The 20513-nt window shown below is 49.6% G+C and overlaps 1 protein-coding gene across 1 annotated transcript in view; it reads left to right on the top strand.

Moving 5' to 3' along the window:
- LOC144806669 (B-cell antigen receptor complex-associated protein alpha chain-like) overlaps positions 1-15336 on the top strand; it is an 82161-nt gene extending 66825 nt beyond the window's left edge. The window contains exons 4-5 of the mRNA XM_078672985.1: positions 10170-10238; positions 15203-15336. Coding sequence (XP_078529111.1) covers positions 10170-10238; positions 15203-15316 — 183 coding nt within the window. The 3' untranslated portion in view covers positions 15317-15336. The remainder of the gene's footprint in view (positions 1-10169; positions 10239-15202) is intronic.
- Positions 15337-20513: the final 5177 nt, after the last annotated feature.

The raw sequence follows: 20513 nt of genomic DNA, 5'->3' as shown, positions 1-20513 counted from the left end.
TTTTAGTTCTCTCTGCTTTATTGAATTCTTTCTCTGATCTCCTGTGTCACTCTTTGCGCCATAACTCAATAGCGTCTTTCTGAGAGGGTCTTGACTTTCTTTTTCAAATGGCGTCTAGCCCATGCTTATTATACATAAAATGACCAGGTGTGTCTCTAGGCCGGATATTAACTGTCTATTCTAGTATACCCTTTCTGGTCCCTATCTGACGTAACTTTGAAAACAGTGGCATGTTTGAAATCAACACAATGGAAACACAATACACAAAAATAGACTGAAACAATCAACAACCATTCACACTAAACAATTTAAACACTGAAACAGATACAGATACAACCTAAACTGATCAGTGGCGGTTCCTTTATATGGGCGGAGGGGCTACGCCCTCGTCCTTTTTCTGCCCCCTAATTTGTGCTTTAATTTTATTGCACAATTGTGACGAGTGAAAACAACTTTGTGCCAAAGTGCGGCGTGCCAGTAAACTGACTCGGGCTGTCTGATGACTTCAGGCAGCGTTCGCTAGTCAGGTTTATGGCAGGCACAAATCATTAACTCTGGGCATGCGCCAGCAACACAGATTTGCCGGCTGAGGAGCTACAGCCCCGAGGGTTGTGACGTCACCAGCTCGGCAAAGCTATTGAAGTCTTTGCTGAAGGACCTCCCCCGCCATTAAAGCTATTCCTGGGCGCTGACGGCTTCAGCTCCACAGAGCCAGGGCTACACATCAATCATAGCTGAGCAAGCCTCACTGTAGTGTTAACCCCACCCTGCCCTGACTGTGACCAATCAAATTACGGTGTCTGTCAGTTCCCTCCTACTGCCTGTGGGAGCGCGGGCCAGGGCACATTTCAAGTTACTGCTGCTGGCTGTGCACCGTGAAAGTTGTGCTTAGATGGCGCCTGTACCTGAAAGTGGCGCCGTGCAGATTTTGCGTCCGTTGTAATGTACACCAAACACCAACCACCCAGGCTTACAGGAGGTGGTTCGTTGGCAGAATTACTGTGGCTGACTGCCACTGCTGAGAAGAACGAAGAACGGCGCCAGAGAGAGATCTGCTGTGTCTCTCCTTGCCATGTACTTGTGGGACGGTGAGGGGATGTATTCCCGAAATTGGAGCTCCTTTCCGCCATTAGATGCAGCGAGAGCTTCTTCGTGGTGAGTGGGTTTATCTGTTTGCAGTGTCAAGGGCAGGTCACGAGTGAAAAGCAAGACTTTGCAGTAGGTTGGTCATTAGCAGCTTGTACAGCTCAAATCAGCTGCGTGCCTTTGGAGTAAAACATCAAAGCCTTGTTCCCCGCAATTGTTATTTATTTAGTGCATTTTTATAAAGCCTGACATTACCCGAAGGTGTCAGTCAGAGTGATGTAAAAATAGATTAGAACCAGTTACGTTACAAAATTGTTATTTATTTAGTGCAGATTTAAAAGCCTGACATTACCCGAAGGTGTCAGAGCGCTTTACAATAGATTAGAACCAGTTACGTTACAATGCCCAGTACGCACGTGATGTCTGGATGCATATTCCTGTCAGAGCGGTGGGGGGAGGGGGTTCATGTACAAAAGCTCCATTCCACTCGGGCATTGGAGCCTCCACATGCATTCCTCCGAGCCACAGTCACCCGTTACAGTTGGGCTGCACGCTGCAGAAACAATAGGTAGGCAGACTACGGGGGTTAACTTATGCCTGCACAAACCTGCCTTAACTACAGGCATATGTAATTGGGTCCCTCCTACACCTCTCTTGGTACGGGACATCACTATAAACCTTCTTTTAATCCTCTCCTCCTGTGTGCCTCGATGTGTTTCCTTTCATCAACACACCCTTCTTGCTCTCTTTCACTTACTTCAGGGCCTGCTGCTAATTATCATACCACATTTCTGAGCCTTGCTATCGAGCCACATGCCCCAGGAAGGGTGAGAAGCAGGCCTACTGCAGTGCCGCCTGTGGTTTACCAAGCTTCCGTTTTACTGGCAGAAGGCTGCCCTTCACAACAATGCTCAAGGAATCGTTTTTTATTAACTCTGGTGTGTGGGATCAGGTTGGGGTTCAGACATTGCCGGAGTTGTTGTAGGGTTGGCGGGGGCTCAGGACCTGTTCCTATGGCCCATGCCTGTTTGATTTTCAGAAAGGAGGAGTTTCCTGCAGGTCATATCTGATTCGGCTTGAACAGGGGTAATTTTCACACATTTGGAGTTGTAATCCCATACAGTAGACCTGCTTTTCACACGTTTATTTTAGGCGCCATATCAAGATCGTGTGAGTCTGGGCACATTACTTAATCTCCCTGTGGCTACAAAAATGAATATGTTGTTCTGTAATAGCTGGTGTTCATGTAAAGAGATTCAGAAAAGGGGGTGGTGATGAATCGTTCATGTAAAGCGACAATACTTTCAGGTTGATATTACGCCATATAAAACTGCAAAAAAATAAACATAAACCTGTAAAGCAACAAGTAATAGTTGCTTGCCTTTACTGGCCAGAGAATCTTTGCGATGTTGTGACATTTTTATTGCATAAGCACACAAAGAAGCACACAGGGTTAGGGATGGAGACTTAATACGAACTACAATAGGCCAAAGCCTAAATAATGGGTCTGATGCCTTTTTATCCTCGCATTCCATGTGTACTTGCCCTGTACTGTACACATTTCCAGCCCGGGTTAAAGTCCCCTTAGATCTGTGCAATTAACTGTGGTTTTGCGTTTGTAGGCCCCATAGGCGCTGGTTTGCAATGTAGTGCTGCAGCCCTTCGACACAACTAAACAAAGCACTTTTTTCTTTAGTGTTTCTTAGAAATAGAAAACCAAGAATAAGTCACAGCACATTAAAGCACAAGTTCTTTGAGGTAAAGCTGATTGAATCGCATGCATGATTTAAAAAATTGCATGTTTACTTATTTATTTTTCCAACTCAGTTGTTTGGCAATCATTGTAGTGGTTTTTATATAGCACCATTGAAACCCATCAGTGATAGAGTGCTTTACACAGAAAATAGTTACTTTAATGGAAATGAGGCATAGGTGAAGACAAAGCAATCAGATTTTTTAAAGGTACAGTAGGGATCAGATTTACAACATTATGCAAACCAATTCTAGGGGTGGTGATGAGGATGGGTGGCTTTCAGCGTTCATCTGTCTAGGATCAATAACATGGTTATTATGGTTTTACTGTTTTCAATATGGCCTGTTCTCTTATTTTAGGTGTTGTATGTGTAATGTGTTGGCTTACGGAGCATACAGTGCTCCTACCATCCTTCATTGTGACTCTGCATGTGATTCTTTAAAAAATTGTCTCTTAGAACTTTAGTGATTGCTACTTAATTCAGATGGGTCTATAATGTTTTATCCACTTTTGACACATGAAAGGCAATGTTTTCCACTCAGATAATCCAGATATTGGGGCTGCAGTTTGCAACCAGAGATGTGAAGTTTGACCTTAAGTCTATTTTAAATGCTGAATGTAGTAATGTAGTATTAAGAGAACTGGGGAATATTAGATCTGTAGGTTAAGCAACCACTGCATCGCATTGCATTATCAGCTCGAGTGAACCCCCATGTTGTTCATTACGTGACCACAACGAGACTATGAAAGTTTGTTTGCCTGACATGTGGTGTGAAGGTGAATAAAGTAATGACGCATGTTGTTTGCTTCCGGCAGTCACTGCACGCGCTGGCACTGATCTCCTTTGTGTGTGAGATTTCCGTAATCTCACTTTTGTTTTCTTATTGAGACCTAGAAGAGCAAAGAGCAGTGATTAATTTGGAACACACATAGGTGTCGGTGCCCAAAATGGTTCTAAGGAGGCCGCCACCCACTTTTAACCCCTGGTTTGGCCCACATTCGAATGGTAGATGTGGGGCAGGGGGTGTGGGTGGGTGTGTGTGTGTGTGTGTGTGTGGGTGTGTGTGTGTGTGTGTGGGGGGGCGGTTGTGTGTGTGTGGGTGGGTTGTGTGGGGGGGTTGTGTGTGGGGGTTTGTGTGTGTGGGTGTGGGGTGTGTGTGTGTGGGGGGGGTGTGTGTGGGGGGGGTGTGGGTGGGTTTGGTTGGTTGGTCTGCCATGAGCAAGGACCTAAAACTTAAATTATAAACAGTAAGGTAGCTATACGTCATCCTTGTCCTACTAATGAGTAATCCTATTAGTGAGCACTTACCTGCTGGTACATCCAACCAAGTTAATTTTGTTTGTAAAGCGCACACTGTTACTAGTTAAATTGCTTCTAGGAGGTGCTTTCGAGAGCAGCACCAGTACGTGTGAGAGAGGTTTGCACTCAGCGCTTGTGATTGTATGCTGCATTCATTGGTTGGTGTTGTCTTCCCTGCTGTGGTTACAGTTGTGGTCACTGCGTTGGTCTCTACCCTGATGGCACCTTTGATCACTACTGGAGTCCTGTTATATCATTAGCTCTGTAGTACTTGCAGCCGTTGTTACTGCTGTTGCATCAGTTGTTGCTACAGTGGTGGTGGCAATTGTCGCATCGGTTGTGACTCAATCGAAACTGTTGATGCTATTATACTCCACTGGTGTGGTTACTACTGTGGTCGCTGCTGTTGTCCCTGCAGTGCAGACAGCGGTTGTTGCTTGTATGGTCCTTGTCATGATGGAAGCTGTGATTGCGTCATTGGTAACTGCTATGACAGCACATGTGTTACTGCTGTAGTGACAGCTGTTGTTGCCGCTCTGGTCCCTTCTGTGGTGATAGATGTGGCTACTACTGTAGTCTCTGTTGTGAATGCTCACTCAAGTCACTGGGAGTACCGGGGGCAGAATGTGTGTCAGGAAAACTGCATATTTCAGTCGCATAAAGGAACTGTTTTTCATTGCCCTTACGAATGAAAAACTCAATTCAAAATGTACAAGTGCTCAAAAAAGCCCCGAAATCCCCTGTTTATATTTTCCCAGGCATTCTCATGTTTGCTGTTAAATGAGATCTTGCTAACGCAAAATCTGTCTCTAGCAGACCTGATAAGATGTAGCCAGGGGCCACAAAGGTAGAATGCAATTTTCATTTTAAAGGGCCAGTAAAGCATTTTATCCCGCTCAGTAAACTGTTCCTTTCTCTAGCTGTCAGTACCAAACAGAGTCGAGCTTCATCCCCATTCAGGGAAACATTCTGTTTACAAATAATGGAAACAGCTGGCAGCCGAAGTGGAATATTTCCGCGTAGCGTATGTAAACACAATTCCCTTTTTCAAGTGCTACTGAATAGGTTTTCATATTATGGCAGGCAGGCATTAGCTCAACTCTAGCTTTTCATGATGTGTGAGTAGTGAGACAGACCGACCCTCTGTTATAATCCATGACAATGTTGTTTGTAAGGCGCACGCAACATAATTGAACTGCTTCTAGGTGCTTTTCTGAACAGAAACGGTATTAAGTGTGAGGGTGGTTTGCATAGAGGGGGCTTTTGGGATTTTAAGGCAGGCAGGCAAGCATTGCTGGCCGGGTTAGGTGGATCGACTCTAGCTTTTCATGGTGTGTGACGAAGGGACTTCACTGCCCACAGGGCCACTGCTGTAGGGTTACTTGGCGATCTGCTTTGGGTCCAACACTTAGGGTTGAGCCTCTGGACATCAACAGCAAAAAGGGGTCTGGTTGTCAGAGGACAGTAGTCGCTGACTGCCCAGACGCCCCTAAAAGGACAGGCGCTACCGAGGTCTATTTGGTGCTGCTGACACTGCTTAGTGCTGGGCTCATGGTAAGGGGGGCCGAACTATAGAGGTGAAGAACTGAATAGAATTGACTCAGTTGGAGCCCATGACCCCTCATTGCCATGGGACACCCTAAAACACTCCCCGCATTGCTCTGCCATAATTTGTGGCCCCAGGTCATGTTTATCCTAGAGAGAGATCAGAGTTTTGTCTAATGGAGGTTTTGACTCATGGAAAGGTAGCAGAGAAGGTTAATATGCCTGCTGCAAGGACCTTGTACCTGATCGAGATCACAAAATGCTGTAAATAGGTCAGTGAGTCACTGCATTTGTCTGTTATGAAGCTCTGTTGTTATACTGAATAAGCAGCTACCTAGTATGTTATATGACAGCTCTTTAATAATGTAATACCTGCACTTTCACAATTGCTTTTTTAACCTTCCTGCTTTCTCAAATTTGCTTGAAAATGCACCATTTTTCCACTATTTTTTCAAAATTTTCTCGGGGGGAAATCCCCCCGAACCCTCCTTAGGGGGTCCGGGCTCCATCGCTACGCTCGCTCGCTAGGGTGCAGTATCATTACCAGTTTACGCCCCACCACTTTTAAATCTCACCAGCCGCCACTGAAACTGATACAGAGAGTTAAACATGTACTTGAAAAACAGTTTGTGCACTGAAAATACAGTACAACCATACCGGTCTCAGAAATGAGACACGTCTTTACCGGGCCCACGTTTAACCGTGGGCCCGTCTTGACCGTTCTCATTTAAAATGAGCCCGTCTTGAACTTGATGCATTCCCCATAGTGGTACTCACCGGGAAAGCAGAACTTGAAACTTGAAGGCCTCAGAAACTTGACTTGACTACGCTTGCGCCTTGGAACAGGTGGACCTCTGGAGACCTCGGACCTTGCTCTCTCACGGGCTGGGCCTCTGGTTGAGACGACCCGCGTTCCTCACCGCCTCACATGGATGCCTGGTCGCAGTCCGTCCTCCTCCTGGGCCTGAGGGAGTGGCAGGAAGTCCTGCTGGAGCGCTTTGAAGTCCGTCACGGCTGTAGAAGGGGGCAAAGACTAGACCGACAACTCCGGCGAGTGGGGAAAGGGATATGTCCCTATTCGGGCGCCAAATTATGTGGTAAATAAAATATTACACTGGCAGAATTTCTAGGCATTAACAAAGTATCATGCATCAAGTGAGAAGCAGAGTCCGTGGTATCTGAGTTAAAATGGGCTTTATTCCAATAACTCGAGTCAAAGGGAGAATCAGTTCCATCACCACAGAGGTTCAGGAAGGGAACTTCTAACAATTATTTACTGAACATAGTATATATACATTTCTTGTACATAGGCTAAGCAGAGCAAGAAAGAAAATGAGATAAGAACATGTGGGTGTACATGAGGGTGTGTACTTTGATGAGTCATAGCGAGGTGATAGGTAGGTGTCATAGGTGGGTGGGTACTTAGGAGGAGTTTGCATGACCAGCTGGAACTCTGCCCTACTTGTGTGCAACTTGGACATGACGTGCAATTGACGTGTAATTGGGAGGAAGCTGACTTTCAACCTAGTAGAGAGATCTCTTGTGTCAAGGCGACTTGAGCACGTCTTGTACAATCTGATATGATAGGGGATGTATTATCTGGAGCACAAGTTGTTCATCACTAAAAGACAGAGAGGGCATATTTATTCGTTCATTGCATGAGCTTTCTATGGGTGCAAGCACTGTAATTCACTTAAATGGAGACAGAATGGCTATCGGACGGGTCTGTTTACTTTTCCTCACCGGGCAGGGATGCCACTCTGTACAGCAGACGGATAACTGTTATTCATAATACTGTCTTGGCAGACTTCTTGCTGACGTGACTGCAGCTCAGTATGCCAAGAGTCATGTAAACATTAATTCAGAAAGTGGTTTCAGGCTCAACCAGTACGATATTTATTTAAAAGAGCACAATGCAAAATGCAAATACATGGGCCTTCATTTTAGCTTAACGTTTGGGAGACTTGATGACTTGACTTGCAGGACATGTTTGCAGAGGCCTAGTGATTCAGGCCACTACGGGAAATATGCATGGGTGACATGCACATGACATGTAACATAGGGTATATGTAGTGGACATATTTGGTCAGGCAAAATATCATTTTCCTCAACACACCTTGTTGTGCGGCGCTCAATTATCAGCACTCACCTTGTTGTACAGCGCAGATATCGGCACACACCTTGTTGTACAGCGCTCATGTATCTGCACACACCTTGTTGTACGACGCTCATATATCAGCACACACCTTGTTGTACGGTGCAGATATCAGCACAAACCTTGTTGTACGGCGCTCATATATCTGCACACATCTTGTTGTACGGCGCAGATATCAGCACACACTTTGTTGTACAGCGCTCATGTATTTGCACACATCTTGTTGTACGGCACTCATACATCAGCACACATGTTGTTGTACGGCGCTCATATATCAGCACACATCTTGTTGTACGGCGCTCATATATCAGCACACATCTTGTTGTATGGCACTCAGATATCAGCACACATCTTGTTGTACGGCGCTCATATATCAGCACACACCTTGTTGTATGGTGCTCACATATCAACACACATGTTGTTGTACAGCGCTCATATATCTGCACACATCTTGTTGTACGGCGCTCACATATCAGCACACACCTTGTTGTACTGTGCTCATATATCAGCATACACCTTGTACGGCGCTCATACATCAGCACACATCTTGTTGTACGGCGCTCATATATCAGCACACACCTTGTTGTACGGCGCTCATATATCAGCCCACATCTTGTTGTACAGCGCTCATATATCAGCCCACATCTTGTTGTACAGCGCTCATATAGCAGCACACACCTTGTTGTACGGCGCTCACACATCAGCACACATGTTGTTGTACGGCGCTCATATATCAGCACACACCTTATTTATTTATTTATTTAGTGTTTTGTAGAGCGCACAGCTACCTCCAACGGAGGTGTCCCGGCGCTGATGACACTGACTCAGGAGGGTCAGGGGAGTGTGAAAGGAAGGGTAGGAATTAGATCTGGGAGAATAGCCATGTCTTTAGCTTTTTCCGGAACTGGGATTCAGATGTCAGAAACCTTATCTCAGTGGGAAGCTGATTCCATAGTTTGGAAGTGGCCACTGCCAGGGTCCTTCCACCCGTGCGGGTGAGACGAAAACAGGGGCAGTACATGAGGCGGAGGTGGTTGGATCTGAGGTTTCGGGGAGCTTGTGAAAATTTCAATCTGCGGCGTAGGTAGGAGGGGCCTCGGTCATTGAGCGCTCTAAAGGCCAGGGTTAAGGTTTTGAAGTGAATGCGCATTTTTATAGGGAGCCAGTGAAGTTTGGTCAAGTGAGGTGAAATGGAATGACGGTAGGGGATATTGCAGATAAGTCTAGCAGCCGCATTCTGAACTTTTTGTAGTTGGTAAATGAGGTACGTGGGGGCACCTACGTACAAGCTGTTGGCGTAGTCCAGATGAGAGGTGATGAGGGCATGGATGACTGTTTTGCGAGAGTCAAGCGGAAGGAAGGGGATGATTTTTTTTATCATTCGAAGCTTCCCGAAACAGGCTGAGGTGACTTTGTTGATTTGGGTCTTACATGAAAGGGCGGTGTCGAATTGAAAGCCTAGGTTACGGGCGTCTTGAGCTGGTTCCGGGGGGGGGTTGAGTTCCGTCGGCCACCAGAGATTGGAAGGTAAGGGTGATTTTTGATTAAAGAATAAGACCTCAGTTTTATCTGTATTCAGCTTTAGATTGTTGGCAGACATCCAAGAGGCAATGTTTAGCATACAGAGGCGGAAGTTGTTGAATGATTTATCTGTGTGGTCTTTGAAGGAGAACACCAGTTGGGTGTCGTCAGCGTAAAAGGTTACTTTGACGCCCCAGGATTCAACTATTTCTGCTAGTGGTTTGAGATATACATTAAAAAGAAGAGGGCTAAGGGCAGAGCCCTGCGGTACACCCCAGACCAGTGGTTTTTTGGAGGAGAGAAAGGATCCCAGCATCACTTGTTGCACTCTGTTAGTCAGAAAAGATTTTACCCATGAGAGAGGGGCTCCACAGATACCTACTTCTTGCAGGCGAGACAATAGTTTATCATGGGAGATGGTATCAAATGCTGCGGATAGGTCGAGGAGGACCAACATGGCCTCCTCTTCCTTATCCGTGCATTCTCGGATCGACTCAGATACCTCGAGAAGCGCTGACTCCGTACTGTAGTCAGGTCTGAAGCCTGATTGGAATCTTGTTGTACGGCACTCATACATCAGCACACATGTTGTTGTACGGCACTCATATATCTGCACACACCTTGTTGTTCGGCGCTCATATATCAACACACATCTTGTTGTACGGCGCTCATATATCAGCACACACCTTGTTGTACGGCGCTTCCACCCTGCTATACCCACACTGTGTGAAGTGTGAGAGTACTTCTCCCAGCACAGCCTTTGGAGTGGATGACTCTCATGAACTCACCCCTCTACTCTTCTCCTGCAGAAACGATGGGAGAATGAGCGGCAGTTTCAGATTAAGAAGCACCTGGACGAGGGCGAGAACCTGTATGAGGTGAGTGTGGGCTTCAACACACACACACACAAACACACACACACACACACACACACTAACACAAACACTTGCACATGCACAACCTGTATGAAGTGAGTGTGGGCTTCAAGGGTCAGAGACACACATAAACACACACACACAGATAGGCACACATACTAACACAAACACTTGCATACACACAACCTGTATGAGATGAGGGTAGACTTCGAGGGCTAGGCACATACGTGCACACAAACGAAGACACACACATGGATAGGGACACAAACAGGCTACCATACACACAGGCACAACCTACATGAAGTGAGGATTGTCTTCGAGGGGCAGGCACACATTCACACTCCCACACAGACACAACCTGTATGAGGTGAGGGTGAGCTTTGAAGATCAGGCACAACCTCTTTGAGATGAGTGTGGGCTCCGAGGGCAAGGCAAACATACACACATGTACGCATATACACTCACAGCCAGGCACAACCTGCATTAGGTGAAGGTGGGCTTCGAGGGCCAGCGACTTGCACACACAAACACATGCACACAGACAGGCACACACAAGCACATACAAACATGTAGACACACACAGAAGCACACAAACAAACACAAGGACTAATGGGCACACACCCAAGCATACCGATAGACACCTATGCTGGCACATACACAAAGACAGACACAGAAACAGGGAGACAAAGGCACACACTCATGGGCACACTCGTACAAAGAAAGAGACAAAAAAATACACTATGTGAAACAGGCACATACACAGTCACACACTTGCAGGTGCGCAGATACGAACATGCACGCATACACACAAAACATGCATACAAAAACATATAAAGAGAGAGAACAAGGCAAACACAATCACATACAGACACTCACACACGAAGTCACAAAAATGCACCCATATAGACACACACAAAATCACACAGGAACAAACGTACAGAAGCACAACTTTACATACATCCAAACAGGCAAAGAGAGACACTGTCACCACACAAACATAGACCTAAACACAGAGACACAAAGTCTAAGGCACACACAAAGACATACAGATACATGTGCAAACATGTACAGGAACACACACATATAAACACACACTTAGGGATACCAGCACACAACAGACACAAACAGGCACACAAAAACATAGGTACACACTTACACACCATTGTCACAGACTGACACATGCACAAACAGACCCAAATAAACACACTTAGAAAGACACATACAAAGAGATACATACACACAGTCACACACAGATGCAGGCACACACAATACAATAAGTCACGCAAACTCTGGCAGACAGAGACACAACATGAAGACACACAGCTACACCCACCGGCGCTAGGTGTCAGCATTCACCTCAGTCAGGGGTCAGCACCCATCAGAGTCAGGAGTCAGCACTCACCAGAGTCAGGGGTCAGCACCCACCAGAGTCAGGGGTCAGGGGTCAGCACTCACCATAGTCAGGTGTCAGCCGCCACCACCAGAGTCAGAGATCCACACCCACCAGAGTCAGGGGTCAGCACCCACCAGAGTCAGGGGTCAGCCACCTCCAGAGTCAGGGGTCAGCACCCATCAGAGTCAGGGGTCAGCACCCACCAGAGTCAGGGGTCAGCCGCCTCCAGAGTCAGGGGTCAGCACCCATCAGAGTCAGGGGTCAGCACCCATCAGAGTCAGGCGTCAGCACCCACCAGAGTCAGGGGGCAGCACCCACCAGAGTCAGGGGTCAGCACCCACCAGAGTCAGGGGTCAGCACCCACCAGAGTCAGGGGTCAGCCGCCTCCAGAGTCAGGGGTCAGCACCCATCAGAGTCAGGGGTCAGCACCCACCAGAGTCAGGGGTCAGCACCCACCAGAGTCATGGGTCAGCACCCACCAGAGTCAGGGGTCAGCACCCACCAGAGTCAGGGGTCAGCACCCACCAGAGTCACAGGTCACCCGCCTCCAGAGTCAGGGGTCAGCACCCATCAGAGTCAGGCATCAGCACCCACCAGAGTCAGGGGGCAGCACCCACCAGAGTCAGGGGTCAGCACCCACCAGAGTCAGGGGTCAGCACCCACCAGAGTCAGGGGTCAGCACCCACCAGAGTCAGGGGTCAGCCACCACCAGAGTCAGGGGTCAGCACCCACCATAGTCAGGGGTCAGCCTCCTCCAGAGTCAGGGGTCAGCACCCACCAGAGTCAGGGGTCAGCACCCATCAGAGTCAGGGGTCAGCACCCATCAGAGTCAGGGGTCAGCACCCACCAGAGTCAGGGGTCAGCACCCACCAGAGTCAGGGGTCAGCACCCATCAGAGTCAAGCGTCAGCACCCATCTAGAGACAGGGGTCAGCACCCAGCAGAGTCAGGGGTCAGCACCCACCAGAGTCAGGGGTCAGCACCCACCAGAGTCAGGGGTCAGCCTCCTCCATAGTCAGGGGTCAGCACCCATCAGAGTCAAGCGTCAGCACCCATCTAGAGACAGGGGTCAGCACCCAGCAGAGTCAGGGGTCAGCACCCAGCAGAGTCAGGGGTCAGCACTCACCAGAGTCTGGGGTCAGCACCCACCAGAGTTAGGGGTCAGCACCCACCAGAGTCAGGGTCAGCACCCACCAGAGTCATAGGTTAGCACCCACCAGAGTCAGGGGTCAGGGGTCAGCACCCACCAGAGTCTGGGGTCAGCACCCACCAGAGTCAGGGGTCAGCCGCCTGCAGAGTCAGGGGTCAGCACCCACCAGAGTCAGGGGTCAGCACCCACCAGAGTCAGGGGTCAGCACCCACCAGAGTCAGGGGTCAGCACCCACCAGAGTCAGGGGTCAGCACCCACCAGAGTCAGGGGTCAGCACCCACCAGAGTCAGGCGTCAGCACCCACCAGAGTCAGGGGGCAGCACCCACCAGAGTCAGGGGTCAGCACCCACCAGAGTCAGGGGTCAGCCACCACCAGAATCAGGGGTCAGCCACCACAAGAGTCAGGGGTCAGCACCCACCAGAGTCAGGGGTCAGCACCCACTAGAGTCAGGGGTCAGCACCCACCAGAGTCAGGGGTCAGCCTCCTCCAGAGTCAGGGGTCAGCACCCATCAGAGTCAAGCGTCAGCACCCACCAGAGTTAGGGGTCAGCACCCAGCAGAGTCAGGGGTCAGCACCCACCAGAGTCAGGGGTCAGCACTCACCAGAGTCTGGGGTCAGCACCCACCAGAGTCAGGGGTCAGCACCCACCAGAGTCAGGGGTCAGCACCCACTAGAGTCACGGGTCACCCACCTCCAGAGTCAAGGGTCAGCACCCATCAGAGTCAGGGGTCAGCACCCAGCAGAGTCAGGGGTCAGCACCCAGCAGAGTCAGGGGTCAGCACCCAGCAGAGTCAGGTGTCAGCACCCAGCAGAGTCAGGGGTCAGCACCCACCAGAGTCAGGGGTCAGCACCCACCAGAGTCAGGGGTCAGCACCCAGCAGAGTCAGGGGTCAGCACCCAGCAGAGTCAGGGGTCAGCACCCAGCAGAGTCAGGGGTCAGCACCCACCAGAGTGAGGGGTCAGCACTCACCAGAGTCTGGGGTCAGCACCCACCAGAGTCAGGGGTCAGCACCCACCAGAGTCAGGGGTCAGCACCCACCAGAGTCACGGGTCACCCGCCTCCAGAGTCAGGGGTCAGCACCCATCAGAGTCAGGGGTCAGCACCCACCAGAGTCAGGGGTCAGCACCCACCAGAGTCAGGGGTCAGCACCCACCAGAGTCAGGGGTCAGCCACCACCAGAGTCAGGGGTCAGCCACCACCAGAGTCAGGGGTCAGCCTCCTCCAGAGTCAGGGGTCAGCACCCATCAGAGTCAAGCGTCAGCACCCATCTAGAGTCAGGGTGCAGCACCCACCAGAGTCAGGGGTCAGCACTCACCAGAGTCTGGGGTCAGCACCCACCAGAGTCAGGGGTCAGCACCCACCAGAGTCAGGGGTCAGCACCCATCAGAGTCAAGCGTCAGCACCCATCTAGAGACAGGGGTCAGCACCCAGCAGAGTCAGAGGTCACCACCCACCAGAGTCAGGGGTCAGCACTCACCAGAGTCTGGGGTCAGCACCCACCAGAGTCAGGGGTCAGCACCCACCAGAGTCAGGGGTCAGCACTCACCAGAGTCTGGGGTCAGCACCCACCAGAGTCAGGGGTCAGCACCCACCAGAGTCAGGGGTCAGCACCCACCAGAGTCAGGGGTCAGCACTCACCAGAGTCTGGGGTCAGCACCCACCAGAGTCAGGGGTCAGCACCCACCAGAGTCAGGGTCAGCATCCACCAGATTCAGGGTCAGCACCCACCAGAGTCAGGGGTCAGCACCCACCAGAGTCAGGGTCAGCACCCACCAGATTCAGGGGTCAGCCGCCTCCAAAGTCAGGGGTCAGCTCCCACCAGAGTCAGGGGTCAGCCGCCTCCAGAGTCAGGGGTCAGCCGCCTCCAGAGTCAGGGGTCAGCACCCATCAGAGTCAGGCGTCAGCACCCACCAGAGCCAGGGGTCAGCACCAACCAGAGTCAGGGGTCAGCACCCACCAGAGTCAGCGGTCAGCACCCACCAGAGTCAGGGGTCAGCACCAACCAGAGTCAGGGGGCAGCACCCACCAGAGTCAGGGGTCAGCACCAACCAGAGTCAGGGGTCAGCACCCACCAGAGTCAAGGGTCAGCACCCACCATAGCCAAGGGTCAGCACCCACCATAGTCAGAGGTCAACCTACACCAGAGTGAGGGGTCAGCACCCACCAGAGTCAGGGGTCAGCAATCATGAGCTAGCACCTAATAGAGACACCAGTAGACATGCGAGTGCAATCAGAAATCTTTAGTAGCATCATATACTACCAGCGCTAACGCTCCCAGTGATTCTGGGCTGACCACTGCCTTTCCTCACTCTCAATCAGGGAGTCAAGGACATGTTATTTAGCATTATTTCCTTTAACCCCAGTATCCCCCACCTCACCTGTTGGACCACCATTCCTGACGTTTGCCTTTGTTTCCTTGTCAGGGCTTGAACCTGGGCGAGTGCTCCATGTATGAAGACATCTCCAGAGGCCTCCAGTCCACCTACCAGGACGTGGCCAGTGTGCGGCTGCCCGACATCCAGCTGGAGAAGCCCTGATGGACAGGAAGGCTCCCTCTGGGCCTCTCCCACACTTTACAGGGCAGGGCCTCTCACTTTAGGGGCGCAGGGCCTCCCACTTTAGGGGCGCAGGGCCTCCCACTTTAGGGGCGCAGGGCCTCCCACTTTAGGGGAGTAGGGCCTGGCTCTTCAGAAGGAGGCTTGGCTCCCTCTACGTCACCTCCCTTCAGGGGGCGGGGCTTGACTTTCTCTGTGCTCCTTTACCTTCAGGAACGCAGGCCTGACTCCCTTTGAGCTCCTCTTCCTCCAGGAGGCAGGCCTGGTACTCTTTCTATTTTACCCCACTTACAGAAGTGAGGGGTATGGCTCCCTCTGTGATTCTCTACCTACAGATTGGCTGGGCCTGGTTCCTTCTGTTCTCCTCTACTGACAAAGTGGCTGGGTCCAGTGCTTAATTTGAGCTGGTGGTTTCCGGTGCGTAGCACCAGTACTTAATTGTCAACTCTGACCCTTGTAACATTCTGCCACAAGGTGGCGCTGTATGGCTAATTTAGAGATGACCACTACAACAATTCATTATTAATTCAATTTACATAAAAAATTACTTTTACCTGCCTCCCAAGCCATTCTTATAGCTTTTGGGGCCTGAAATAGTCTGAATTGTCACACTTGTAGGAGTGTGATGGTTAGAAGTTGTGTTGTTTCTATCATTGGCAGCGCTGGAAGGGGCAATATGTGGTGCAAGCTGCAGTGGCCACCTGATGAGAGTACTGGCACTCATCTTTCACAAATTAAGCTCTGGCTGGGTCTGGATCCTTTTGTGCCCCCACCCCGTTCTCTCTGCAGGACAGGACATAGCACCCTCTATGCCGCTCTGCCTCTGTGGGACAGAATGTAGCTCCCTCTAGGCTCCTCTGTCTTCAGGGACAGGGCTGGCTCCCTCTGGGCACCTCTCTCTCTCTCTCTCTCTCCGAGGAGGAGGACATAGGTACCTCTCGGGCCCTTTGCCTATAGGGACAGGGCTGGCTCACTCTGTCCTTCTCCCTATCCTCTTGCTGTATTCGAACAAACCTTGAGTCAGGGTTCATAAAGATTTTGCTGTGAACGCAAGTAACTTACTCATTGATCAGTCACCTGAATTCAGGAGTAAGTTCGGAATACTCCTGTGGTGGCCAATGGTCCTGGGCTTGTGTCCAGAGGTCTGTGCCCTCTCCTCCACATACCACGCAGCGCCTGGAGGCCCAGGAAACTGGGAATCAATAGCTTACGTCTTTAGACATGGGCAGCACAGCCGGGTGGTAGAGGGGCTGGTGGCCATTCACGGTGCCCATTTCCAAAGATTGGTCTGTCAGTAGCTGTCACTATAACTTATTTTTGACTTACTCCTGGCTTACGCCTGACTGCTCTACAGTAGACCTGAATTTCCAGGAGTACGCACATTGAAAACTATGCTTTCTTATAGCATTTGCACAAGGTAGCATCCTGACTGCCCCAGCACCCCCCCAACCCCTCGTGCCCAGTTCTGCAGGGGTGGGCTCTTTGAGAGGGAAACATCGTTTACAACACGGGGATTACATCGCAATGCCATTACATTGCAGTTTTTACAACGCAACAACGACTTGTGCTGGATGGCGCTCTAGGACAAGGAATGGAATAATCTACCATCCAACACCTTCCCTACTGTACGTAGACTGGAGTTGGAATAGTAAACAAATACTACTCCTAAGTCCAGCGCCCTCCAACGCAAGGCGTTGTAACGACTTGTGTTGTAAAAACCGCAATGTAATGTACCGCAATGTAAATATACGCGTTGTAATGTCATACATCCCTTTGAGATGAAAGCAGTTATTTTCCCTCTGCAACAATTCACTATTTCACAACATAAAACAAAGAAACGCAGTGTTGGGAGCAGAGCAGCCATGGCAGCTCCCAGTGGTGCAGAGCAGCACAGAGGTACAGCTGGGCCGTGCACAGCACAGGAAAGGGTAGGAGAGTCCCACCCCAGCACGGCATCAAAGATAGGTTTATTCTGCTTCCAGCAGGTGCAGCTCCCAGCCCAGCTGCTTCTCTGCAAGAAACACAGCAGAGACCTGCTCTGAGGTCCCTCACTCTGTGACCGAAAGGACTAGGGAGTAAACCCTCTCCCGACTTTTAAGTCCCTCCGACTCAAAGAATCCAGGGGCATATTATCAACAAATAGCGATATTTATCGCTAAGTAGGGTTAGTAGCAATTTTTTTATCGCCGCGCATCACGGGATTGTATCGCTGAGATAACGTGCTATTAGCAACGTTTATCTCAAGAGCGATAAAATTCCCAGCGATAGCGGCAAAATCAGTGAATATCGTTGAGAATAAAGCGATATTGACTCATTATCGCTAACAGGGTGTTAGCTTATATCCACCTCCCATTGGATATAATGGCTAAGAACTGGTCTGAGCAGGTGTTCGTTTCTGAAGATATTCGCGCTTAGCGCAAATATTTCCATCACTACGCCTGTGTTGATAATAGGCTATAGCGATGTTAGCGACGGCTTTCAGTCGCTAACAGGTTGGGTACACCCACTTTACATATCAGTAGCGATAAATATCGCTGACATGCAAAGCAGGCCCCAAACCGCTCGCTATCGCCTACAAGCTGTTGTTAACTGCTGATAGCGACAGCTTGCTAATAGGGCAATAGTATTATCGTCGAAAACGGCCGCTAAAGCGGCAAAAACTGCCTATCGCCCTCCTTGATAATATGCCCCCCAGTGATTCCAACTTACAGGAAGAGATGTCTGGGAGCGGGGGGCGTCTCTGTTCAGGCTCCGATGCTATGGAGCTCTCTGCCGGGGCAGCTGCAGCTTTGAAAAGAATTTCATAGAGTTTAGGAATCATTTAAAAACTTTACTTTTCAAACAGGCCTACCGCTGATGACACCTTTTCTCTTTCTTTCCAACTTTCTCTACATTTGTCTGATTACTCAGCGTGAAGTGACATCATGGTGAAAGCGTCCTTAAGTTTAACATGTATTTAACTCTCCTTCCTCGACTTTCTTCCACCCTTCTTCCCTTCCTCCCCCCCTTCCCTGAGTCCTCGTGCAGCGGTGTTTCTCGTACACACCTGCAGTGTCTCCCCCTGAATCCCTTGGTTTGGGACCGCACTGCAGGGGAGACCAGTGCTGAGTCGAGGCCAGAACTCACCAGGCCTTGGAGCTCACGACTTCGGTGCTTCAGTCTTTGATGCCAATGAAGCTCTAGACGCGGCATGAATCGCTCAGCATATCAGTAAAGTGACCCAGGCAACAGGGGGTTATAGGGAGGAGAATCACAACCACAGGGCGGTGACGGAAACACCTGGCACATCTGGCCCTGGTCTCTGCATGCACCTGCCGATTAGTGTGTCTCAAAACAAAAAGAACAATTGGTGGACAGATTGCAGAACAATGTCATACATTCACCCCAGTACAGAGATCTGGGCCAAAATCCATCGTTTTTTTTGCTCACCATGCCGTTCCAGTTCAGACCCAGCCATATGCAAATAAGTCTGACCCTGCGCCCAATGGGAACAGTCCAGCCCAAACTACCAGGTCAGGTCCTCCCTGGACTGGAAACAAGCATCCTAGGACTGGTTTCTGGCTTTCAGCCCTCATCAGCCATGATAGCTTGACTCCAGTGGCATGGAGAGCACGGGACCCACGATTGGGGGTGAGTGTCTGAACAGTTTCAGCGCTCCATCATCATCTCCTTGTGGTTGATTTGTTCGTCCAAAGTTGGCAGGGTATGCCCAGATGTGGGTCCCTTGCGCACTTTGCCACTGGATTCAAGCTAGCCTGGCTGATGAAGGGTGTTACCCAGAAACCGGTCCCAGGAAGCTTGTTTCCGGTTCAGGGAAATCCTGACTTGGCAGTTCGGGCTGAACTGTCCCCATGAGGCACAGGGTCAAGGCTGATTTGCATATGGCTGGGTCTGAACTGAGGTGGCATAGTGAGCAAAATAATGATGATGGATTCAACCCAGATCCATGACTGGGGGTGAGTGTCTGAAAAGTTTCAGCGCTCTGTCCATCATCTCCTTGTGTTTGCTTTGTCTCAAAACAACTCACTTTGCCATCGGGCACTGACCGTCCTGACATGATTGCTAATGCCGCGTCAGCAACCAGTGCATAGTCTTACTGCAAATTGTAAAGTGCATGAATGTAGCAGCGCTCCAGGTGGCAGCTGAAGAGGCGCTATTATAATGCATGACATTGCATTTCAGTGAGGTGATGCGACCTCACTGAAATGCGTGAGTCTAAACCTCGATGCGTGGGACTTGGCAGGACGGATCTTGGCTATAGGCTACTCTGCCCTGCTGACCTGTAGAATAAAGAGGACGCTTACCTCGTGAGCGATAGTTACAGTACTGAATGACTGTAATGTGGACACATCTAAAATGCGACGGACACTGCTAGCAAGCAATGGCGGATGAGGTGACCCGCCGACCCTCTTTGTTATATGTATTGATTTCGTGTTATGTAGCAGCTATAGCGGCCTTCTCAGCCTTAAAATGCAGCCTTTACCGACAAGAGCAGGAGGAGGGAGGCACATTTAACCTCAGCAAAGCAAACTCAGGGTCTCTTGTTTTAATTTGGAGCTTGTTTAAAAATGTATTTGTTTTTTCAGTGTGAAGCCCGTATTCCATATCTTTTCTTTGTTTATTTTGTTAATGTGTTTCATTCGAAATATTGAATAAATAATTTCAATATCTGACATACTGCAAATGATATGAATGTGCTAGGAATGTAACCTCTTGTTTCCCCCTTGCCTAAAAACTAGCGCCTAGTGTAGCTTTGTGCATCATTAATGTGCTGGAAATGATTTTCTTTAATTTGTAAAATTACTGTTATTTTCAATGCTGATGATATAGTTGTGCAATAAACGTAAACTGGACTGACCTGGTTCTCCTCGCTGTGACAGTCTCTGGGGCTCTCTGAGGGGTATTCCCAGGGTCAGAGGGAAGGCTGGGAAGTGAAAACGAAATATTCGCAAAATATGTAGCATGTTTGCAGTGTGGGGAAAGTAGGAATTCTCACGCTCTCTCCAAACTCTGGCAAAATGAAATACAAGGAAATGGCAGCAGAATTTCTTGGAAAAGCGGACAATATCTGGATTTCCAAGAATTGTGGGACTCAGGAAGAAAAGAGGGTGGGAAGACAAAAGACGCTCCAGGCAATTGTCAGGGATGTGTGTAGCATGCCAGGAAGTTTGATGGCCCT

This window comes from Lissotriton helveticus, unplaced genomic scaffold (assembly GCF_964261635.1).
Source record: "Lissotriton helveticus unplaced genomic scaffold, aLisHel1.1 SCAFFOLD_1036, whole genome shotgun sequence".
In the NCBI taxonomy this organism is placed as follows: Eukaryota; Metazoa; Chordata; class Amphibia; order Caudata; family Salamandridae; genus Lissotriton; species Lissotriton helveticus.
This window is presented reverse-complemented; position numbering and strand designations above follow the sequence as displayed.